Below are 26,725 nucleotides of genomic sequence, written 5' to 3'. Positions count from 1 at the left end.
CTTTTTACTTTTTTTTTTTAACAATTTTTGTCATAAGAAACAACACTGATTAAAAGAAAACACCAAAGCAAGTGCCTTAAGGTATGGCAAAGGGTTCTTGGCATGTTTTCAAATTAATCTGTCAGATTAAAGATGGTAGAACAAAAGATTTCTAGACACATCCAGCCCTTATCTCCCTTTGGCTTTCCAGTTGTCCTAGGAAGTGAGAGTCTTTGAGGAGAATATAAGATAAAAGGAAGGAATATAGTTTCTTTTCAGGAGAACCTACATAGGATATGGACAATCTATGGCAACCCTCCAGGATTAGTTTCTCTTCCAGTTACAGAAGATTTCCAATATTCTGTTGGTATGTTGAGATATTGTAAAACCTTATATGTGATTACTCATAAACCACCTACTCTAATCTAGCTGTAGCTATTTAAAGAGTGAATATTTTGATGTTCAAAAATACTAATAAAACTAAAATCATAAAGGCCCTAATAAGAAGGAAATTGTGAAAAGGAGACCCCTAGATTGCAGTGAATTGTGAGGTCATGGTGTATTGCACTAAATCTAAATGTTATTGTGAAATACAATATGTTATATAAAATGCTTAATAAATGGTGACATATTCTGCACAGGATTGTAAAAAAAAAAAGTCTAGCTAAAAGACCATTTTCCATGTAATTCATTTGTCTGCTCAACCCTTAAGACATGTTTTTAAAGGTTCAGACCTTAAACCACAGTAGCTATGAAGAGTCTTAAATATAGAGTTTGTTATATGGAAAATCTATAATTAAAATAGCTTAGTTATTATGTAAAAAAAAAAAAAAAAAAGAACCTAGACATCCCTTTTTAACTCTAGCCATATTGATTTAATGCAGTCTCCTTTGGTTTAGTGACTGGTTTGCCCTGTCACTTGGGCACTTTTTCTTTTTAACTTCTGTGGCCTTAATGTTTGATCCTGATAGAATTTGCATCATTGATCCATATTGCTGCTATGTGATGTCAACATGTGGGTGTTTAGTTATTGAAACATGGTTAACCTAATGTGCTGCAGTAAATCTCAAGTACTATTTCCTACTAGAACAACAAAGAATGATTCATCTTTGCTCACATTAAACTGGCACTAAAAATAGTAGTATTCACAACTTGCTGTGCATCCACGCATATCAATATCACAACCTTTGTGGATTTCTAACAAGAACACTAAAAATAACTTCATGTGTATAAAGAGGTACTTGGTAAACACGACTCCTACTTCAAGTTCTCTATATGCAGTTCAATTTAGTGCTAAAAGTAGACTCTGACCATAATATGATAGACATTCTTCAGATTTATTCTATATAATGTGTTTTTCACACATTTAGATATCTGGTACATCTAAATGCATAGACAAATTATGGACATTTTCAGTTACCTGTATATAAGTGAAATTATCTATAATTCTGAATTATACTTTAGCCAGTAATTTTTTAAAGAGTAATTTTTTTCTAAGGAAAAGTCTCTAAACATGTAAGCATAAATAATAACTTTGATCTTTTCTCTCTCTTCTGTAACTTACTGCCTTGTTAATTCTTGGGGAGGAGGCCTGTACTAATGGCTTGTCACATGTAAATAAATATTGCCAAGTGTGTTATATAATCTTAATAAATAAGCATCCCCTATGAATATTCCAGTTTTTCTAGAACAGTTCTAGTTTATACCTCTCATCTTGTTATCTGGTTTATTTAACATTTGTCTCAGATTTGTCATTTTTTTTAAAGAATGATTTTTTTTAAGTTGTCAATGGACCTTTATTTTATTCATTTATATGTGGTGCTAAGACTCGAACCCAGAGCCTCACACATGCTAGGCAAGTGCTCTACCACTGAGCCACAACCCCACCCACAACCTCAGATTTGTCATTTTTAACAGAATTATTAGTAGTTCCATTAAGATAAACTGTCATAAATTAGGTCGACCACCATTTTGCAGGTCCCACTTCTGCCTTGTTCTCATCTAGTAAGTAGTTTTTCCATCATTTGAGTGTTCACTTTAACTGTGGTAAAATCTTAAACACAACCAGGATAAATCTCTCTCTTTTCCTGATCCTTGCCATAAGAGTGTCAAATATGGCAATTAAAGTACGTGGTAGTAAAATGAATACACTTAGTGTCTTATCCCATTTTTTTTTTTACTCAGTACCTCAGACTTGAGTGATATAAAATATATACATATTATTTCTTGATTCTGGAGTGTTTAAAGTCCACGATTGAGGGTCTGTATCCAGTGAAGGTCTCTTCTTTCAGTAGATATCATGGTGGATGGCACCACTCAGGGCTCTCTTTCTTTTTTAAAACCACTAGTCCTATCATGGGGATCCTACCCTTATGACTTCATCTATTTCTATTTATCTCCCAAAGACCCAACCTCTGAGTGCCGTCAACATATGAATTTGAGGATTGCTGGGAGCCATTAGCCAAGTAGGTATGACAATTTCCTTGCCAGCGTACCCCATGTTGCAGTGACATTGAATGTAGGTGACCTTGCTCAAGGATTAGGGCGTTCCGGTTTAGGTTCCAGGTTTAAGGTTTAAGATTATTCCTGCTGGGAGTAGGGCGTATCCTGCTGCCTGAGTTCCCCTTGAGTTCTCACGGGATTTAGACAGTATATTTTGGAGATAGAAGCCCAGTGGAGGTGGATTTGGGCAGAGAACGTGGATTTGGGCAGAGAACGTGGATTTCCCCAGAACGTGATTGTAGACGGCTGGTGTGAGTTCGGGAATAAAGAGTTGCTGTTTGAATCTACAAGCTGTGTGGTGGCTCGTGATTGTGTGCCCAGCCAGACTGCGGCATCTGTGCCCAGCCAGACTGCGGCAGAGGATTAGGTTTCAAACACATAAGTTTTGAGGGAACAGTTTGAAACCTTAGCACTTTGAGTCTCATGGTAGTTGCAGAAGTATTTGGTGCCACTGCCCCTGCTGGCCACTTGGTGTCAGTAGACTATCAACTGGAGGAACCAGTAGAAATCATAGGTTACAAGAATGTGAACTACATTAAGAAAATAATCTAAATATTCCTGTCTTAGTTATATAAAAATATTCTGAATGTTTTTTCATTTATTGCATAAATTTATGATTATATTACTTTTATTATTTTACGATAAACTCTTTCAGCAATAATGAGCTCCAAAAAACATATCTAAATTTAGTGAAACACTTGAAAGAATTACAACTAAAGTAAGCAATAGGGAATTAAATTGACCAAATTATGTTGTGTGCATGTATGTATATGTAACAACTAGTCCCACTAATATGTGTAATAATATAATAATAATGCACCAGTAAAAACTTTTTTAAAAAAAGTTCAGTGGGATTTATTCGTAAAAATAATTCAAGGTATTTTATTGTCCATGGGAAAAAAAAATGTTCAGACCTAAATATTTGTGCATTTCATAAGAAAAAATAGTAATGGTAATATCATCCTCCACTTAGCAGAATTTATTCCAGGCTTACCAGACAGCAAGCACCTCAGAAACAAAAATATTTTCTTAATATAAACATTATAATCTTAAAACATATGGGTTGGGGTTGGGGCTCAGAGGTAAAGTGCTCACTTAGCACCTGTAAGGCCCTGAGTTCGATCCTCAGCACTACCTAAAAGTAAATAAATAAATACGTAAATAAATAAAATAAAGGTATTGTGTCCATCTACAACTAAAAAAAAAAATTTTTTAAATATTATGGAAAGGAGTCAGTTGAAGTATCAGTAGTTCAAATTTATATCAAACATAAGATACAACAATATAGGCAGTTTGATGAAAAAATATAAATCTTTTTCCAAAATTTGGGGAAATCTCATCAGTCTAAGAAATGGGAAAAATAAGGATAATGTGATTTTTTTCACATTATAAAATTTATTCAGTTTAAAGGTCTTTTTTAAATTCTGAAGTTTAATACTTCCTACTGAAGTTACAATATTTGAAGATGAAATATTCTCTCATTGTGAGGTGATGTGATAAAAACAAGATAGACTCCCTTCTGTTTGTCCTTAATTTCTTCTTTCCTTTTAATATCTTTACTTGTCCTAATTTAAAAAAAAAATGGTTGGTGATTCACTAGACTTCATTTTGAAATTTCACTGGTACACAAAATCAATGCTTAGAACATAGTATGTAAGAAAACAGCCATCTGTATTGATCATTCTGCAGTTAATACCTAGTCTCCTAGCCTCCCCCATCCCCCAGTTCACCTATAATATATGTGGCTTTAGAATGATTCTCACATTAGCTTTCTGTTGGTATGATCATATAAAGTATAATTTTTATTAAATTAATACTGTATAATATAAAGGAGAAAATTATAGGGAAAGAAATTATGAGGGAAGATGACTAAGGCCTCTGAAAGGCAAAAGAAGAAAAACATGACAAAAAGAAAAAGGAACAAGATTTGGTTTGTGCTCAAAGACAAAATTATGGGTTCTTATCCTTTGCTCTCTTTATCTTCCTGAAGTCATTTGCATTTATCATTGTCAATCATCTCCCAGCAATAGACATCCTCCTGGAACTCTTGGTTAGTAGCATTCAGTGCCCTCTCCCTGGTACTTTTACTCTGTGAACATGCATCATTATTGGCCTAAGATGCCTGAGCTTACACTTGTTATTTAGATACTTATGCAGAACCTATATCTTAATGCTGCCTCAAGAATCAGGGATATGTAATAGAGTCAGTCCTTTGAGGGAACAGATAAAATTTTGTAGAGGAGAAAGAAAGATGCATTTCACATCCCTGCCCTCTTATATTTTAATCATCCAAAATTACTCTTTGCTGAGCTATATGAGTCCGCTGCTTAAATTTTCTGACATGCAGATGACTGAGACTTTGTATTACAATCAAAATGCAGCCATAATAAATAGCTGATCTTGTTTACTTATTGCCAGGGGGAAAAAGTCATTTCAACTTTTTTTATAATTCTATATTTATTCTAGCAAATATTCACTTTTCCATGGTCATCAGATATTATGTCAAGCATGGCCCACTAGTGACATAGCTATTTTCTATTTATTATCTCAATCCATGCAAGAACTGGGGAAATCATTTCAACTTTTTAAAAGTTGTTTCTGCAAGTCAACTAGTTTGACTGCCTTAGATGTTTATTTTGCAGTTCTTTTGGAATGCACATTGCTTAAAGTGTTGGACATTAATTGTTGTTTTACTGAATTTTTACCACTTTAGTGTTTTTTTTTTTTTTTTTTTTTTTCATTAGGGTCATGCTGTGTGCAGTATAAGCCATACTTGATCTGCAGAGGACTAGTTTGACAGTGCAGTCATAGCATTTAATTTTAATCAGAGCATTTCATCTCACACAAACCAAAGTACATTTATTGACCAACTCTATTATAGCATAAGATCAGCCTCACTTCTTATTTTTATTATTTTTTCTATGTTAAGTTTCCCTTTAATTTGTTATCCATTGTGTTTTGTGTTTTTACTGCTTTTTGGTTTAGGTTGCCTTCAGTATCTTTGAGAACAAGTTTGGCCATTGACTATTTTCCATACAATATCATTTCCATACATATGTTTCTTACTAGAAACTTAGACTCTTTCTTCACAACATTTAGTGAGACATATTTGAGTATATTTTACTTTATTATAGTTGTATGTAGCTGACATATATTTGAGGTGAATTGTGTTGGATCTTCTATCCAAATGGCAGGACTTTCCAGTGTGCTTCATGTGTTCTAGGAGTTTTTAATGCCTACCTTCTGTACCATTCTAACAAAACTTACCTCTGTACCCTTAATATTGTCACAGTTACCAGAGAGCTCTAAAACTCAGTATAACTGAAAGGTCCTTGAAAGTAGGAACCTTGTCAGTAAGACTGAGTATTAGAGCTCTCTGGTATTATACTTGTCAGTATTACTGACAAGGTTCCTACTTTCAAGGACCTTTTAGTAATACTAAGGAAAATGTTATTGTATGTTTGTTTCCTAAAGACCTTATTTAGATAATCTGCATCCAACGATTTTCCTATAGGAAAAAAAATCTTAGAGGATGCATTGAGAACCTATGGTTGCATAGTTTTCATTTTTCATTCTTGCCTGAATATGACAATTTTAGCAAATTTTAGTAATTCATAAGCAATGAATTACTTAATAGCCAAACTTGTTCTGAAAGATAACTGAAGAGATACATGTAGCACCAAAACCAAAAAGCAGTAAAAGCACAAAACACAACTGATGACAAATTAAAGAGAAAATAAATATAGAAAATGTACCTTCTTTTTATTATCATAACATTGTTTCAAGTATTTTGCAGAGACCTTTCTTAATAGCATGATATATCATAGCAGTTGTTTGAAGTTAACCAGCATTCCTTAAACAATTGATTTTCAGGTAGTCTTGTCAAGATGAGCACTAACACTATTCTTGGGTGACATTGCTTATACACTCAGTTGTGTAGTAAGTACTGTAGCACTTCACAAATATGAAGTCATTTAATCTTCATTATATTCTTATGAATATATATAACTATTATATATAATATGTAATTATATGTAACATATTTTTATTCCATTTTATAGGTGAGGAAACTAAATTACAAAAAGATCAAGTAATTTGTAAGGTCTCCTAGCCATAAGCTATTATTAGAGTTAAATGAACTAGCTCAGAAGTTCATGCTTCTCACCACTTCTTATGCTGCTTCTGTTGTTAAGTCTATAACAAATATTACAAATTATTGTAAAAATGAATGGTAAAATAACACAATAATACCAATTCACTTGAAAATATTTTGATGCAAGTGAAAAAAAGTGTGATTCACTCAGTATTGACAAGTATAGACTGGTATTTTACTATTTTAAGTGACACCACCTGCTTCATGGCAAGCATAGCAGGCCATAGTCGTAGCTTAGACTTGTCTCATAAATAATAAAGAATCAGTTGTGGGTTTTAAGCAAAGGAGAAAACAAGATTTGTTTTGTAGATCATTTTAGCACTAATGTGAGATGTATTGATTGCTAGGGACTGGGGTTAATGAGTTGCATTAGGAGACTGGTAGAATAGTTCTGGAAAGACATGAGTATCTCTAAGACACTAGCAATAGAATAAGAAAACATGGATTTGAAAAATATTTGGGAGACTATCAGGACTTCCAAACAGTTGGTATGGGGAAATAAAAGTCTAGGAACTCTCAAGTTTCTCTGTTGAGGTAGAAATTTAACCTTATCGTTAAGAAAAAAAAAAAAGTAGTGGAGTGAGTATTGATGGAAGAATAATTTTGAGTTTCATGTGGACTGACTGTTACAGGCCTAGAGCTCATGAGAAAGGTCTGAATGAGATATAGAACTATACATTTTCAGGAGAGTAAAGAAGGTCGTCTTAAAGAGATCATGTAGAGTAACAAAAGAAGCAAGCCAAAAGCAAAACTCTCAGGAAAACCAAAATGCAGAGGAAGAACAGAAGATAATTCCTTAAGGAATTGAAAAGGATCTGATCAGAAGATAAAAGGGGAACCAGGAAAGACTAGTATTTCAAGTGTTAAGGAGGAATAATTTGAGAGTTGTCAGCAATGACAATTGGATTTGGCAAATAAGAATTTTATCTTAATCACTGTTGCCACTATAATCTAAGAATGTTCTGGGTGTGACTGCAGTGGGTTGACATGTAATTTTGAAGAATTTCAGTTTCATTTGGTAGACTGGATGTTCTGGGAAAACATCTTCTTATAAAACAAGATCTTCCATAAGATAATTTTAATTGCATTGCTTTGCCCACAAGAAGTAAGAGGCTCATCCCAAGAGTTGGGAATCATGAAATAATTGCTGAGACAATTGGTGAACCATTTCTATTTAAAATGGAATTAGATCCTTTCCTCAGAACTTACCCAAAAGTCAGTTCTCAAAGAATTACATGTGAAAGGATAGATGTAAAAATAATAATAAAGGAAGACTAGCATGGTAACACGCTCATGTAATCCCAGTGATTCAGGAGCCGGAGATAGGAGGATCACAGGTTCAAGGATGTCTCAACAACTTCGTAAGACCCTGACTCAAAAATAGAAAAGACTGGGGCCTGGGGTTGTAGCTTAGTGGTAGAACATGTGAGGGAGGCACTGCGTTCAATCCTCATCACCACATAAAAAAATAAATGAACAAAATAAAGGTATTGTGTTCATCTATAACTACAAAAAAAATAGAAAAGACTAGGAATATAGCTTGGTGACAAAGCATTCCTAGATTCAATCCCCAATACCAAATAAATAAGGTAATCTCCTTTTAAAAAAGTTGCTCTTATTATTATGGAATACAGAGAGATTTCTTTAGACACAGACACAATGCTATCAAAATATTAGTATATCTGATTCTATTACAATTAAGAATTTCTGTACATCATAATTAAATAAAAACAAATCATAAACTAGAAGAACATATTTTCAGCCAGTTTAACCCTAAAGAATGAATACCCAGAAAACTCAAAAACTCTTATCAATCCATTTAATAAGAGTACAAAAATGGATTATATTGGGCTGGGATTGTGGCTCAGCGGTAGAGCGCTCGCCTAGCATGGGTGGGACCCGGGTTTGATCCTCAGCACCGCATAAAAATAAAGGCATTGTGTTGTGTCCATCTACACCTAAAAAATAAATGTTTTTAAAAAATGGATTATATTGGGCTGGGGATGTGGCTCAAGCGGTAGCGCACTCGCCTGGCATGTGTGGGGTGCTGGATTCGATCCTCAGCACCACGTAAAAATAAAATAAAGATGTTATATCTACCGAAAAATAAAAAATAAATATTAAATCTCTCTCTCTCTCTCTCTCTCTCTCTCTCTCTCTCTCTCTCTCTCTCTCAAAAAAAAAAAAAGGATTATAGACATGGACTAGGTGATATAAAATAAGACCAAAGTGAAGTTGCAAAAATTTTTTAAATCTGAATACCAAGTAGTAGTGACACTGAATCATTAGAACCTCTTATACATGATTGACTAATGGGAATACAAATTGATATACTCAGTAAAATTATTTGGCACTGTCTTATGAAAATTAATATTCCCATCACCCTAAGACTCAGCATTTCTCCTCCTAGGTATACAGAGTACCTTAACTATGTGGGTTGAGACATACAGAAATAGCATCAATGTTCTGTCTAAAGCATTAGATTCTTTTCTCCCTCTCTTTTACTTCTTTAGTGATGTCATTAAGTCTCATGGGTTAAAAGCCTGTCTACCACCAAAGACTGGAATTTATATCTCCATCACCTTGATTAAACCAAGGATTATCTCCATCTCAGACAATTAAGCCAACAGCCTGCTACATGAGATCTTTTTAGGTGCCTGCTAGACATTTCAAATGTATCACATCCAAATCTGAATACCTGATTGTTCCCCAGTCTGTTTCATTCAGTTTGGTGCTATTACAAAAGTACTGCTATGAACATTCTAAATCCTATCCTTTGGTGATATATGTAAGCATTTTCATTGCCCATATACTTAGTGGAAGTATAGGGTATGCATTTGTTCAGCTCTGCCAGTTTTCCCAAGTATTGTACTATATTCCCACCACTAATATGTGAGTCAGGTGAATTTTTTTTTAATTTTATAATTCAGATAATATCTTAAAATCCAGCCATGGCTACCCATTTCAAAGTAAAGCCAAAGTCCTCACGATAACCTACAAGGACCTGAAGGACTCTCATTCACTTCCATCTTTCCCAGGGTTACCTCACTCCTTTTCTCCTCCTCTCATATTCTGCTCTCATGACACTGGTGTCCTTGCTATGTCTTGAACATGCTTTGGAGCCTATGCACTGGTTTTCTCCCACTGTGTAGAATAATCTTCCTTCAGACATTCACATGATTCATTGCCTCCCACCTTTCTTTCTCATCTGCTCAAAAGTCACCTTCTCAGTGAAATCTAAATTGATACCTGTATTTTAAGATGCAGTTTTCAGTCTCCCCCATCACCACTAGCTCATCTTGGTACTCAGTCATCTGCACCCTGGTCTTTTTCTCCCCTACTCCATAACACTTATCACCTTCAAACATATTCCCAACATATATGTTCTTGAATCTATATGGTTTACTTGGATATTATTTATTTATTTATTTCTTATGTTATTAATTATTTTCTTCCCCCCAATATAAACTCTAGAAGGGCAGGGATTTTTGTCCTTTTTCATTTAATGATATAGCCAAAGTATCCAAAACAGTATCTGGCACTTTGTAGACATTCTACATGTGTTTGTTTATGAATAGTAAGTGAATGATAACAAACATCAATAACAAAAATAAAATTTTTTTAACTGGAAAAAAATCCCAAAGTTAGTGACAGAATAAAGAAATTATAGTTATTTATATGAAGTAGTAAATGAAAATGAGGAAACTATAATTACAGGACCCTACATGTTCGATCCTCAGCACCACATAAAAACAAATAAATAAAATAAAGTTATTGTGTCCAACTACAACTGAAAAAAAATTTAAAAAAAAAAAAAAAAGCAAGTTACTGCTGGGCACAGTGATGCACACCTGTAATCCCAGCAGCTTGGGAGGCCAAGACAGGAGGATCGCTAGTTCAAAACCAGCCTTAGTAATGGTGAGGTGCAAAGCAACTCAAGTGAGACCTAAATAAAATACAAAATAGGGGATGTGGCTCAGTGGTTGAGTGCCTCTGAATTCAATCCCCAGTACCCAAAAAAGAAAGAAAAAAAAAAAGTAAGTTACGATGCTTAATTTTTAAGACTCAAAAGCGAGCAAATTAACGTCATTTAGAGGTATACGTGATTTCTTTTTAGAAAAATTTTTCCCCTGGGGATTGAACCCAAAGTGTCGTGCATGCTAGGTAAGCATTCTGCCACTGAACCATACCCTTAGCCTAGAAAACTATTTGTAAAAGAAGGGTAATAATAAAATAAAAAATCAGAATAGTGGAGACTGCACAAAGTGATTGGATGGTAAAGGAGTAAATGGACCCAACACTTGTGGACTGTTTTTTGGCTTGGATAGTAGGTATGAGGTAGTCACTTTAATGTGTCTAATGACTTTTACTATTTTCCTTTGTATGTATCAAACTTTTGTTAATAATTTAAAAATGAATATAAGGTCAGAAAATAAAGTCTGTTCATGTTAATTTTTAGAAGATTGATTAAAGCTGGGCGCAGTGGTGCACGCACACCTATAATCCCAGAAACTCAAGAGGCTGAGGCAGGAGGATCACGAGTTGAAAGTCAGCCTCAGCCATTTAGTGAGGCCCTAAGTAACTTAGTGAGAGCCTGTCTCAAAACAGAATATTAAAAGGACTAGGAATGTGGCTCAGTGGTTAAGCACCCCTGGGTTCAGTCCCTGGTAACAAAAAAAAACAAAAAAAGATTGATGAAGAGTGATAGCTGATGGTATCACAGCGGGGGAAAAAGTGTTATTTCTTGGAGAGGGGTAGTGTATATTTGAAACTTTATCATGTTTGTGGGCACAGAAGAGTTCAGAGAGGTTGAACAGAAGGAGAAGGTGAAAATGCAGAGATGAGTGATGAAGCAAAGAATCAGATAAAAATAGAAGTAGAAAGATACCTTTGACAGTGCTTTTGAAAATAGAGGGAAGAGGTAAGAAAAGTTTGTAAATAACCTTGAAAGAATTCAGTTACACGTTGAGAGAGATGGTTGAGGTCAGGTGGAGAGATGTTCAAGCATAGTGAAGATTTCTAATAATCTCTCTCTAGAAAACAAGATAGGGACCAGGGATAGATTGCTCAAATGATTCTTGCAGTGCTAACAGCTGAATAACATTGGAGATAACCAAATTAACAAATATGCCAATCTGAATACCACTTTATTTCTGTTGTTCAGATTTAAGAAAAGAGCAGGTATTTATATGATTAAGATTGGAAATTTTGTGGGGAGGAGAAGTGAAAAGAAGATATGAATGGGAAAGGAAGCCAGCAGGCTGTAAAGAGTTTGTTTTCAGGAGAAAAGAGGAGACCATAATGACAAAGAATAAAAGTTATACAAGAAAGAGAACTGGAGAGGTGAAAGATAAGGTGACCAGAAACTGAAACATGACAGTTTTTAAAGATGATTTAGTGGAATTCTAAATAATAAGTTCCAAGATATGTCTTTGAACATAATTTACTGAAAACAGAGTAAAAGAATTGAGTTCAAGAAATTTTAAGCATAGAGTTTTTTGTTGTTGGGGGTTTTGTTTGTTTATATTGGTTGTTTTGTGGTCCCTGGGAATCAAACCCAGGGCCTCATGCATGCCATTGGAGCAGCACTCTACCACTGAGTCACTTACCCAGTCTCAAGCCTGGGGGAGGGGGATGTCCCATTTTTTTAATTGGTGCGTTATAGTTGTTTAGTGGGGAGATATGTTGCTACGTGTTTGTACATGCACACAATATATCATTCCCAATATCATAACTCATTGTCAAAGTTCTCAGTAAACTAGACTGAGTATGACAGCTGTGAAAATGGAAAGAAGGTGGTATACACACATTCCGTGATCTCAAGGGAAAAGAAACTTTAGCCTGAAACAGGAATGATGGTAATGAGAAGCAGCCTCTACCTAGAAACTTCCAGCATTGCCTCAGGAGAGGATAGGGAGCTGCTGGGGAAAGTGTGCTGGGACGACCAGGTTTCATAAAGGCAGCACAGGACGTGTTCTTCTGTGTTAGGGTTAGGGTTTCAGGGGAATTTATTTGTAGTGGGGAAAAGGGTTCTAGTGAGTACAACAGGAAGAATTGAGAAGGACATCATCAGTTGAAGAGATTCCAAAAATGGAAATACAACTGTGTGAATGTGAGCCAAAATGAGAAAGTGGGCTACAGGGGCTTGCTTTTTGTTTTAGGGGTGGATGGTCAGAGGCACGGTTAGGTTTACAGAGGCTTGATGTAACTTTGACTATGAAACTACTCCAAAGTCTTCCACTTCAGGGCAGCCCTGCATTTTAATAGGAACTTGGAAGTAAACAATTACATTTCCCTGCTTGTAAAAAACAGTCCTTTGTTTTCTTTATCTCCCAGGAGCTATCTACCTATTCCTCCAAGTTACTTCTTGACAGGTTTTTTTTTCCACCCTTTTAGGAGACACAGGGTATTTGGATATGGCTTACCCTTTTTAAAATATAACATTATCATTAGATAAATCTGCCTTTCCCTTACTGTGTGCCCTTGGCAAGTTACTTATCTGTAGTTTGCTTCTTACCTATTAGCGATCCTACTTCAGTTGTGAAGATTGAGTTCTCAAACACAAGCAAAGCACTCCAAATGATGCCTGGCACATATTCTGCATTATATAATTATCGGTTTTTTTAAAACATATGATGATCATACTTTTACTTATAAAGACTATCCTTTATTGAGTGGCATCATCCAATGTACTTAGTGTTTAAATTTATCCAACTTGATTCTCATAACAATGCTATGAGGTTGTTTATTTTAACTTCTTCACAGAAAGAAACTAAGATCCAAAGAAGAGCAGTAACTTGTCTTGCTAGTAAATATTGAAGCTGTTATTAAAACATTTATTTTAATACCAAAATCCATTTTCTTCCACTGTACAATTTATTGTAAATCACAATCATTATTTGTATATTTGTGTTAACTAATAAATTTCCTCTGAACTTATTAATACCATGAAGTAATGAAAGGCCTCCTTAAAGTTCTTAAGTCGTCTTCTCCTCTTGTAGCTAAATATTAGTATCCTTCCTGGTCTCTACTTATTCTTAGAACATAAACCTGAGCCTGTCTTTTCATACTTAATGGATTGGAGTGAGAATGCCATCCACTAATCATCTATTTTAATATCCAGGTTAAATCTTTATTAAACAGAAAAAGAAGACAGACATAACAATAAAAGTGCTAGCCTTTAGTAGCTAGAGAAACAAATACCAGGCTGCAGTATAAATCCCACCTTTTAGGAACATGTCAATCAGGCCTATCTATATTCTATATACAATTCTTGGTGTACTGTGGACATTCCTTAAGGATTAAATATGTAGAGTGGATTAAGTTACTCAGTGGCATTTCAAACAAATATCTTTTAAATCAATAAATAATTTATATTTATTTCAAACTAGTAAGCGAAAAATGAGCAGCAGGATGGGTGAATAAAGGAGAAAATCATGCTTTCAGGGGTATAATCAGTAAATAGAAGAGAATTGCTTTACATCAAATATTTATTTCTATAAGGTGTGTTTTGATGAGCTTTTAAATTGTTTCATAAGAAAGTTTGAAAGATGGTCACTTTCAGTGCAATGGCAGTAAAAATCATTGACTAATTTTCTGTGTCAGAAATGGTGCAAGAAGGAATGTTTCCTCCCCCGTTCCCTTTTGCTCTCCCGGTCACAGTAGGTCACGTGACATCTATCACGTGACTCGGTCAAAGGATCTTTTCCTCTTACAGCTTTGCAAAAAAAAAAAAAAGGCTAAGCCGTTCTCCAATTAAAGCTGTTAACGTGTACTAGGCTGTTTCCTTGTTGGATTTTCTTGTTCTCTGCTGCTACTGTAAAAACAAAATGAGTGGTAAGATTTGCTGGTTTTGAAAATTTGCTTTTATTTTAAAACATAAAAAACATTGTATTAATCTGAAGTCTTGCGGCGTGGTTTTTTTGAGTAGATGCCAAAATATAATCTCTATAAAATATTTTAAATTGTTGCTATGTAGTTTTAAGAAGATTAGTCTCTATGTTGAGTTAGACTGATTTTATATTCCACAGTATATCCCATTTTGGACCCTTTATTTTACTACGTTTTTCTTATTAAAACGAAAATATGAAAATTGGCATCAGATTATTTGGAAGCCATTGTGAAAGCCTGCTTGTAAAGAGAATGTGTAGCACGTCAGCAGTCAGCAGCCCGTTGCATTTTAAGAATTTAAATGCTTTGACAAATTCGGAGTTTAAAAAAAAAAAATTGCTCTTAAACATGAATATGCATTAACAAAGAAAAATAAAGAAGAATTTCACTTATAGTAGATGAAAATCTTATGTATTAGCACTTTTTAAGAATTGAGGTGGAGAGGTTCCCAAATTTAAGACAGTTGCTGAATAGAATTGTTTTCTCTTCTGCAGGTTTTTAGGATAGGAAATGTACCCCTAAAAAATAATGAATAACTGTAATTTGGAGTAGATTTTGCTCAAAATAGGTAGAATCTGAAGGAGCTGCTTGGTGTGTATCCATAGTTGTTTCGATATAGCTAGCTATTCTTGTGTGAAGTGTGCATTTAATGATACAGTCTATAATAGATTTAGCTTCTTCCATGGGGCCAAATCTCCCTTGCTGCATACAAATTTATATCAGTCTATAGTTAGTCTTTTAAAACTTCTTAAATTAAAAAATATTGTTGGAATAAAGGAAGCAATCAAACATTTGCATTATTAAATATGCCTGGCTTTATTTAGGGTTTTGCTACCATAAACAGCAAGAGCAAGAGAAATAATGCTATAAATAATTGTTCTGAACATCATACTCATATTTACTATGTTTATATATTGTGGGTTTACATTTTCATTGTTGAATGTTATTTCATACTAGTGTTTTAAGTACTAAATATGGTACTGATGAAATTGTCTTTTTTAAAAAAAACTTGACCATTTATCATTTCTGCCTCAGAATAAGAAAATTTACTTGCTAGAGTAAAATGATTACATCATAGAGAAGCAAATTAATTGGTATTATTCCTGACTACGACTAGTAAGGATTTCTTATTGGTTTACTTTAAGTTAGGTTTATTTTGTTTTGTTTTCAGTATCACACTTAAACATAACTAAAATTATGAACTATTTTAGCCGCTGTCAAAAAGTAACATGGTAGGCTGGGGATATAACTCAGTTGGTAGAGGGCTTGCCTCCCATGCACAAGGCTGTGGGGTCAATCCTCAGCACCACCAAAAAAAAAAAGTAACATGGTTTGAATTATAGCTACAAGAATTTATATAGTTTTATCTCTATTAAAGGAGGATAACCCAGTGCAAGTATGTAGTTTTACCATTTTAAATGTTATCAGCAATAACATTACCAGGCACAGTAACACACACCTGTAATCCCAACATCCTAGGAGGAGTTCAAGGCTAGCCTCAGAGTTTTTTTTGTTTGTTTGATTTTGTTTTTTCTCAATTGTTTTGATACTGGGAATTGAACCTTGGGATGCTTTACCTCTGAGCTACATCCCTGCCCTTTTTTTTGGGGGGGACAGAGTCTTGCCAAGTTGCTGAAACTGACCTCAAACTTGGGGTCCTTTTGCCTCAGCCTCCAGATTCACTAGCACCCTGTCTAAAAAGTATTATTTTGAAAGAAGCCTTTCTGCATAGAAGTGTAAAGCAGCATACAAGTTTCATGTTGTAAATTAAATTAATAGGTAATATTTGCTTAAACTTAAGAAAATTTTGTTCTCTCATGGTTTTCAAGGTAATGGAAACAAAGGCAGCCTTAACTCCCCTTTGAGACATTAGAACCTAGCTTTTAAGACTTAAATTACATCAACTGCCAATATGCATAGTATTTTAATATTTATGTAGTAGAGTTTATATCCTAAGAAATGAAACTAAGCCTGGTATATTGGCATACACTGGTAATCCCAGCTACTGAGGAGAATCCCATGTTCAAGGCTAGCTTGGGCAATGTAGCAGAAACACTTGTCTGTAAATAAATGGGGTTTTTATTTGTTTGTTGCTTTTCTTTTTTTTTTTTTTTAAGGGGACAGGAATGTAGCTTGTGGTAGAATGCTTGCCTAGCACACATGAGGACCTGAATTTGTCCCCGGTACTGCAAAAGAAGGGGAAAAAAGAAAAGAATAGTGCTTCTGTTTCCACATCTAGAAAATGAGGATAGTGGTGAAATTTCTCTGATAAAATCATTATAGGACAGAAAACTGTATAAAAGGCCTGGCATATAGTATGTTAGTATTAGCTGTGTACAATTAAGATATTCTAAACAACTTTAGGAATTTGGTAGGCTTGTTTTGGATCAGAGAAGTATTTTGTTGAGAAGTTATTTTCATAGCCAGATATTATGGAGTATAATTCAGTAGTGTACATTCCCTCTCCCTCCTTACTTTATCTTAACCACTTCAGTATTTGCTTTCTCCTATCCCTTCTATTCTTTCACCCTTTTCCTTTTTCTTCCTCTTTTATCCCTTCTGTTTTCCCTCCATCTTCCTAATTCACTTTCCTCCAGGCTGCTTCCTTATCTCTCCCCCTTCTTACCTTTTTCTTCCTTTCCCCTTTTTCTTCCTCTTGCCTTTCTCCTCTCCTTCCCTTTCCCTCTATTCTCACCCCAACCCTGCCTTTCCTTGCCTGTTTAGCATTTCTTCTCCTCTTGTACCCCGTTTTCACATTCTCTTTCTTTCCTGCCTACCTCTTGCCTCAAACTTCCCCTCCCCCATCACCATTGTATTGTTTTGTCCTCACCCCTCCCCCTTCCCTAGAAAGGCTGGAATCTGGATTTGCTGGAACCTCCATGCTCTTTATTGTTTTCCTAAAGCATGTGTAATATTACCTGTAGTTACATTGACTGGCAGATTTAAATTCTGCATATAAAAACGATTCTTTCCCTATTACATTAATTATCAAATTCCTTATTTGCTTAGAAATAAGAGATTTCTTTGAAAAGGTTTCATTTCAAGTGATTAAAACTAGTGGGTGAAAGGATACAGTAGTCTCAAGTTACAAGAAGAAAGGATCTGAAAGTGAGATACTTTTCTAAAAAGTTACTTAAAGCAAGTAAGATTTTAGTTTCTAGAAAGAATAAAACACCTCCGAAATGCTTATATTACTCCCAGAAAAGTGAGAAGAGAGGGTAAACAAGTGATAATATTTGTAAAAATTACTTGGAAAGCATAACACTATAAAAATGAAAGGAAATACAGGATAAAAGAAACAAATTTCTGGGGCTTGGGTGTGGCTTAATGGTGGAATGCTCTTCTAGCACGTGGGAGGCACTGGGTTTGGTCCTCGGCACCACATAAAAATAAAGGTATTGTGCCCACCTACAACTCAAAAATATAAAAAAAGAAAAAAGAAACATTTCTTTTTTAGAACTTATCAGTGTAAAAATTATATATATATTTTGGGGTAAATATACATATATGACAATTCTCTTTGTTCTTAAGCACCCCAGACATGACTTACATTACATGAGAGTCTTAAACCTAACAAAGCACATGTAAATATCTTTTAACTATTCTTCTCTTCCCTTTTTTCTTGATTTTTTTCCCGTTACTTTTGAGAATGTAGCTTTTCTATCTTTTATTGATTTTTTTTTTTATATGCACAGTTCTGTTTAGTTTTCTCCAGGTCACTGTTTCCAAGTTGCAAAATCATGAGAGTCACCTGGAATATTTATAAAATAAATATAATTATTCAAGATTGTAGGCATTTTAATAAGAATCTCTAGAAGAGCATGTAAATCTTATGTTTTAGTAAGTTCCCCAGGTAACTTTTATCACTAGACAAGCTTGAGAAATGCAAGTGTAGGTAAAAGGTAATTGGTGCTTTTATAAGGCAAACATTAATAACAAGTCAGTCACCTGAGTTTCTTTTTATAGTAATACAGTTACTGTTGGCTTTAGTGTTTAGATAAAATAGTAAATTGTTTTCAACTTTGGCTTGCTAAGCAGTCATGTATTAATGAATCATTTCTCTGACTCATTTAGGTCCTGCTCAGGTTCCAATGATGTCCCCAAATGGTTCTGTGCCTCCTATTTATGTGCCTCCTGGATATGCCCCACAGGTATGTTTTTATGTTATTTTTCTTATTGTATGTATATAATAGTGATGAGGTTTCTCTCTCTCTTTCTGGGGAGGGGGGTACATTGCTTGGGATTGAACCTAGGGCCTCTTGCATGAGGCTCTGCCCAATCCCCAATAAAGTTATTCTTTTTAACTGGTTCTCATGGGGAAAAGTACAATGTAAATGCTGACCATCTTTGGTGAATCCATTTATTTAAGTACTTCAGTACATTTGTAAAGGAGAAAAAAGTATATTGGCAGTGCTCACCATTTGGCCTTGTCTTTGGGTACAAAAGAAACTTCATTTTGGAGTTTATATCTCCCTGAGTATGTAACTAATGTTAATTTGAGCTGTTGGGGCACCTACACTATCATATTTTTTAAATTAATCATTTGCTTAGAAGTAAGCCAAAACAATCCTTCCAATCGTATTCGTGCAGTGGCTCTCAAATACTGATAGAAATTATATGGCGTATTATGATAAACAGAAGAGAATTTAAATCTGCAGTCCTAAGGGCTGAAGGGATCAGTATCACTGCCCAACTATACCTTTTCTGCTCACGTGTTAGCAAGCTCTGTCTTAAAGAAAAGTATGGGCCTGGGAATGTATCTCAATGGTCAAGTGCTTGCCTAGGATGCATGAGGCCCTAGGTTTAATCCCCTAGCACCACAAAAAAAAAAAATAAAGACAATGGTTAAAAAAAAGAGAATGAAGTATAGTTAAGTTATATACGCAAGCAAACTGAATTAAGCTATAGATTTGCTGGGTATTCTTTTGAGTACTGAGATTCTGTATAGCCTGCATTTATCGCCTTGGGTCCCTTTTGAAAAATACTCATTTTCTCTACCTAGCACTGAATTTACATTTTAGTTTTGTTCAGACTCTCTCTTTTTTTCTTCCCTAATCATGGCAAAATATTGGTAGGATATTATGGTAGATTCTTGGCTTACTTCATGAAGCACACCACTATATGAACAACAGCAAAAATAATAGTACATGCTGGCTGGGAGAATGGAAGTATATCTGAAATTGAAAGACAGAAAAGCTGGATCTGTATCTTCAAATACTTGCTGGCTCCCAGGCCTTGGGCAAATCACCTTCCTTGAATCTCAGTACCCTTATCGTAAGATAAGATGATAACATGAGATAACATAGTTCAAAGTACAGTGGGCAAAGGAACTGAACAGACCCTTCTCAAAACAAGAAATATGAATGATCAACAATATATGAAAAAGTATTAAACGTCTCTAACAATTAGAGAAATGTAAATTAAAACTACATTAAGATTCCATCTCACTGTAGCAGAATGGAAGTTATCAAGAACACAAGTAACAAATCTTGGCAAGGATATGGGGAAAGGGGTATGCTCATACATTGCTGGTGAGACTGCAAATAGGTACAACCCCTCCCACTCCTCAGCATGTATCCAAAAGATTCAAAATCAGCATAGGGCAGTGATACTGCCACATCAATGTTTATAGCAGCACAGTTCACAGTAGCTAAGCTACGGAACTAACCTAGATGCCCAATAACAGATGGATAATTGTGGTATATATACACAATGGAATATTACTTAGCCATAAAGAATAATGACATTATTACATTTGCCAGTAAATAGATGGATCTAGAGACTATCATGCTAAGTGAAATAAATCCCAAAAACCAAAGGTCAAATGTTTTCGATGATGTGGAAACTAAACTACCATAAAGTGGGAAGAGGAAGAAGAGAAGTTCAGTAGATTAGACAAAGGGAAATGAAGAGAAGTGGAGTAGGGGTAGGAATAGGAAAGACAAAGAATAAATCTAATGTAATTTTCCTTTGTACATATATGAAATTACCTAAGTGAACCCCACCATCATGCCTCCCCACAAGAATGGAATCCTAATTAAAATAAGACATATCCTATGCTTGTATAATTTTATCAGAATGGATTCTACTGTCATGTATAACTAATAAAAACCAATAAAATAATAACTAAAAATAAAGTACATTGTAAGGGCTGGGGTTATGGCTCAGCAGTAGAGCACTCATGCCTCGCAGTAGAGCACTCGCGCCTCGCACATGTGAGGCACTGGGTTCAATCCTCAGCACCACATTAAAAAAAGTTTACAATTACATTGTAATCTTTTAGAATAGTTTCTGCTTGGTATCTCTACTTTTAATACACTGACTCCTTAATTTATTATAGTCTGCATTCTGCCTATATTACCCTTCGCCCTGCTATGTACCCACATCTAAGGGACTTTTTTCCAGCCTGATTCTCTGACCTCTAAAAATCTGACATCATTGTTATGATTTTATCCCAGATTTTCTTGCATGTCTTTATTTTTTTCTACTTCTTCTCTGTTGTTCTTTCTTGAATTTTGTTGATTTATACAAAGACTGTTCTCTAGCATAAAGTTCAACATTTATTGAGTGGTGTCTTGTCCCAAACTCTGTATTGGGTACTAGTGACACGAATTATTTCCATTATAGGGCAACTTGATATTCTCATCTTATAATACCTTTTCTTTTTATGTTTGCAACAAACTCTTCCTGTTCTCATTTCATTCATTCATGAACTTCTAAAAGCAGGTTTCCTTAAGCCTTTCCAGGGACCTCTCCTTTTAGAATCTCTTGGCATATAATATTTATGTATATGTGTATGTGTCTTAATGAATTTTTCAGTTTGTTAACTAATTCTTTTTCCTAGGAAGATTATAAATTCTTAAACACTGTCTTTATCAGTGTTCCACACAAATATATGTTGAGTGCCCTTGAATGCTTGGGATACATATGCTAAATAAAAGAGACAAAGACTCTTATTCCCTCTAAAGTTTACATTCTTATAGGGAGAAGCAAACAAAAACTATAATCCATAGATAGATTAATATTAGGTAGGAATGATGGGGGAAGGGGTTAGAGCTGATTACATTTTAAAATAGGATGTTAGAACAGGCCTCATTGAAAGGGGACATTTGAACCAAGTCTTGAAGGATAAGTGGGAGTTAACCATTCATTTGTCTGAGGAAGAGGGTTTTAGAAACAGACAGTGCAGATGGCCTAAAATGAGAACATGTTTCATGCCTGGGAACAACAGTGAGTTGTCAGGACAGAATAATAGTAGGGAGTGAGGTCAGAGAGTTAACTGGACTCAATCACGCAGGACTTCTTGTTCTGATTTTATCTTCAGTTCTAGGTACAGCGCCTGTATAATAGGAGCTCAAAACATCAAGGAAATAATCGTCTAGATTGAGGTACTATATCTTTAGACAAAGAACCACTAAAATAACTTTCTTGTAGCTTTTTTTTTTTTTTTTAAATCTTTTCACTTCTTTGGCATAAACAGTCTTTAGTTGACTTACCCACTCAATAAAGTATAGGTGTCTTAACATTTAAGGCATTACATAGTTCTGTCCTAGTTTGCTATTGCAGGTTTTTCTCTTTATACTTTCAATCATGTATCCATTTTTGCATGACTTCCCAAGTGCTCATGTGGTGTTTTTCTTTCTCCATTGTTTTGTTAAAGTTCTTATTTAGGGAATAATTCCCCTTTTGGGCCTTTTGGAATGTTATCTGTCCTTGAGGGCCTATACCAAGTTATTTGTACCACTTCTTGATTATATACCACCTAATATGATAATTGTGTGTGCTTTAAACCCCTATAGGATTTAGGTTCCTTGAAGAGTAGCCTTTTAATTATTTTTGCATTCTTGTGGTAACTCAAAATGTAGTAGGTGTCCCATAAATAGTTGTCTAATTAATTAAACAGCAATCTTACTGGAAAGATTGTGGAAGGCTAGCAGACCTACAGTTATTAACCTTTAGATCAAGTTATCTCATAAGACATTTATTACTTCCAAGCACATGGGATAATTTTTAAAAATCTACTCTTATTATTTAAATAATTTAAGTACCCAGTATATAAGATTATATTCTTACATTTTCACATCACTGTCAAAACAACTTCATTCCCTAATACACACAATTTCTGTTGGGAAACATTTATCATTAAAATCCAAGTTCTAGGCTGGGGGCACAGTGGTGGACGCCTTTAATCCTAGGGGCTCAAGAGACCAAGACAGGAGGATCGTGAGTTCAGAGCCAGCTTCAGCAACCTAGCAAGGCACTAAGCAAATTAGCATGACCCTGTCTCTAAATAAAATATTAAAAAGGCCTGGGAGTGTGGCTTGGTGGTTAAGTATCCCTGGGTTCAATCCCTGGTAACACACACACATACATAAGTTCTAGGTACAGCTAAGTGAGCATTTGACAGATTGTCCAAAACTTAACACATAATCATAATGTTAGCAATCCAGAAGCTGCAAGTTTAATCAAGTTAAAATTTATAGATGGCTTTAATAATATATAAGTTCTGTTTGGCTCAGCAGGATCCAAGAGTACAAACTATCTAGTTTCCTTTTAGACTTTTATACACCGATCCTCCCTTTGCTTTAAGGCTAGTAACGTAAGGAAGGTCAAATTTTGCTGTGTCGTCACGTTTCTAACAATTCACTACATACTAACAATTCAGCAAATTTATGTATCTTAACAGGTTGGATCAAGCCAGCAAGAACCACAAAAATTAAAATCCAGTGTTGGAACCACTTTAATCCATCACTGAGGAAATGAGAATGCTACTAAGAACATATTGTGACAGAAAAATAAAAGAGCCAAAAGATAGATCTTTTTATTTTGGGAGAGTTTTTTATGGTACTGGGGATTGAACCCAAGGGTGCTATATCATTAAGCTACATCCCCAGCCCTTTTTATTTATTTATGTTTTTAATTTGGAAACAAGGGTCTGATTAAATTGCTGAGACTGGCCTCAAACTTGTGATCCTTCTGCCTCAGACTCCCAAGTCAATGGGAGTACAGACATGTATTGCCATACCAGGCAGATAGGTCTTAATTAAAGATCAAGATTTATCAAAAGTACTTTTAAGAGAAGCACATGAAGAAAACATGATTTATGAAAGATATGTTAATCTTCAAATTTGTCATGTTTTACCAATTTCATATCCCTATTAAGTTTCTTTTTCATTTCATATTTGAGAGTAACATTAGATAGCCAGGGTATCAGATACTAAACATTACTTTAGGAATAATTGGTTTTTTTCTCCTTTGAAATGTTCAAAGCCCATACATGCTACTTCTTACATTACTCTTACTTTATATTCTTATTCAGGAATTCTCTGATATTACTTTTTTGTTGATTTTTGTATCTTATTGTTCTGATACTTTATTATTATGCTCAGTAGTAATGGGAAAATAAATTGTTCTGTTGACCTTTAGTTTTGAAGAGAAAGGGATATTATATAGTTATAGAATGATTCTGTCACCATAAAGATTGGGCTTCTAGGAACTATTTTTCCCTTTTCCACTTGTGAACAGTAATAGCTTTTAAATGGTAAAAATAGGCTTAATTCTTTAGTTATATACATGGATTTAGTTGTTGGATCAGAAAATAGATTATCTTCTTTTAAACATTATTATAAGAAAAAAAAATTATTAAACATGCCATCCAACAAAATAGAGAGACCTAAAACTAATTTAAATGATGCAGAAAGCAAAATAAAATTGCTTACCACAGGCTTAAATTTTAAAGAAATATTACTTTTGCAAACAAAGTCTAGCAAATTCATCTGGTAATAAAGAACAAATATAGCAATATACTTTTATTTTTATCTATTTTTATGATCCTCATTATATAGACTTGGAAAATATACAAAAAGGTACATTAGAATATTTCCCTTTAGCCTTTTCTCTAATTAAAAAATTATAAGCCTTAAATATGCATGATGTTTATACTTGATATGATCATTTTCTTATACCATTAAAGTATTTCAAAACTATAAAATTTTAGAATGAGAAGCTATAGATATTACATCAATATCTTTAATTATTTTTATTTTGTGATTAGTTAGGCTCCTTCCAATTTTTCTTTCATGATTATAAAGGTATAGTGAATATCTGCACAAATCTTAGTATTGTTTCTTATTTCCTTAGAATAAATTTTTGGAAATGGCATTATTAATTCAAAGTATTTGGGGCGGGGAGGTACCAGGGATTGAACTCATATGTGTGTGTGGGTGTGTGTGTGTATAATATTTCTTCTTCATGATGGACATTTTCAAAGTTATACAGAAGTAGAATGAATGGGTAGTAATTATTACCTATCTTGTACCCATGATCCAACTTAACAGTTATAAACAATTTGCTAATGTTGTTTTATCACACATATCCCCTTTTTTAAATTACTGGAATATTTTTAAACAATTTTAAATAACATCATTTTACCTATCATTAGTCCTTTTTTCCTACTTATACTTAATTAGCAACCTTGTTACGGTATGTTTGGTTTTTTTACAAATTGGGGGGAAGCTCTCAGAGATAACAAAAAGATTAGAAAAGATTGTATATATCCTGGAAACCAGGATTATGCACTTTACTCATAGTAAGTTCCATAGCCATTTCTGGGGCCTGGCCCTTTTTACTTCAGGCATAATGTTAATAACCTTTATTATTGCCATTTAACAAATAAGAAAGGGAAGGTTGTGAAAAATTGACATACTACATCCAGGCAGAAATATATGCCATCTGAGATGTCAAATGGAGAAATGAAAGAGTAAACTATAAAATGTAAACACAAAGCAAATGATGACATAGAAAGCAAATGGTGACAAGAGTGGAAGGAATTTTAATTTGCTGCCAAAGTACTAATAGTCCCTAAGAACAATGCATTGCAAGGCAGAATTAACATTTGATATTTTAGTGATGACATTAATGGCTTATCAAAGTTTTATAAACTACCTGAATGGGACTCCTGAAAGGCAACATCAGAAGTCCTGCTGTCTTTCTTAATGGCTTTATTAGCTACTTTTTTATGGAATGTGGGTTGTTATGGAGATGAGCGAGGACCTAACAGAAAGGGGATTGTAGATCTCATAATGTAGGGGAAAGACTTGTATCAATTTAAGGAAAGGGTTCATATTATGCCTTTGAGCTTTATTTCCTATTTTACTTTGTTAGCACCCAGTGGTAATGTCAGTATATATATATATATTTTTTTTTTTTTTTTTTTTTTTTCAAAGATTTTATAAACCAACCTGATCTAAATCTATTCTCTGTCTTTCCTGGGAAAACAGTCAAAAGGAAAAGGCAAGGGGTATGGGAAACTGGAAGGTAGGGGACTAAGGTTCAGATGAACATGAAGTAGTATAGTAAGAGCTAGAGAAAAAAGAGGTTGTGCTTACTAACATCATGTATATGTGGTTGAATATCTAAAATTATTTTTTGAGTGAATAGTTAGAAATAGCTGTATTAAAAGCTTAAAGTTGAAGTAGTTCAGGATTCAGGGTGAGGTAATAAAAGTAGTTGTGGGAATTGAGGCAAGTCACAGAATCTAATAGCTTTCATTAGAGTACCCTGTTGGTATGAAATTCAATGTCTACATGTTTGGCTACTTCTCAGCAGCTAAGCCTCTGAAGACTTAGCAGATATTTCTATTTAAAACTGCAGGGTTTGTTAATTTTTCATATTCATATATTTTACTCTACAACTTAAATATCTCTCAAGGAACCAATATTAACTCTTGACTCCTCATAATAATGCAAGTAGGTATTATTACTATCTCCATTTTAGATGGGGAATCTGAGGCAAAGACATTTTGAATAATTTGCTCAGGGGTCACAAAGGTAGTAAATAGAGGAGCTAGTCTTAGCTGAGACTTAAGGTCTCTGGCTGAAGTTACTGGCTGCTTAGACCATTACTTGAAATGGTGAAGTCTGGCTCTTTGTGTTTGTTTTTCTCCCTCTCCTGTGCATCTTAGTTTTTGTGTTTTTTTGGTCGGAGGGAGGCCAAAAATGTAACATACACATAGCATAAAATTTACCATCTTACCCATGTTTGAGTCAACAATTAAGTAGTGAATGAATATGTTGACATTGTTCTAATACTGTCACCCCCATCTATCCAAAGAACCCTTCCTTCATCTTGCTGAAAAATGAAGTTGTGAACCTACCTATTAAACAATAACTCCCTATTCTCCCCTCCTTTTTACTTTTTTGT

The 26,725-nt window shown here is 34.4% G+C and overlaps 1 protein-coding gene across 5 annotated transcripts in view; it reads left to right on the top strand.

Annotated features, from left to right (window-relative positions):
• Positions 1 to 26,725, top strand: part of Fndc3a (fibronectin type III domain containing 3A) — a 158,461-nt gene that overhangs the window by 76,179 nt on the left and 55,557 nt on the right. For 4 of the 5 annotated variants that reach the window (XM_046454003.2, XM_046454000.2, XM_046454002.2 and 1 more), the window contains exon 4: positions 18,599 to 18,675. In XM_046454003.2, the coding sequence (XP_046309959.1) occupies positions 18,599 to 18,675 (77 nt within the window). Of the gene's footprint in view, positions 1 to 14,323; positions 14,471 to 18,598; positions 18,676 to 26,725 lie in introns of those variants that run through there. The other variant, XM_046454004.2, reaches the window with a different exon arrangement.

This window comes from Marmota monax, unplaced genomic scaffold, assembly GCF_021218885.2.
Source record: "Marmota monax isolate L192 unplaced genomic scaffold, Marmota_monax_Labrador192_F-V1.1 WCK01_AAM20220418_F8-fsc00011, whole genome shotgun sequence".
Lineage (NCBI taxonomy): Eukaryota > Metazoa > Chordata > Mammalia > Rodentia > Sciuridae > Marmota > Marmota monax.
The sequence above is the reverse complement of the archived record's forward strand: the minus strand, read 5'-3'. Positions and strand labels throughout refer to the sequence as shown.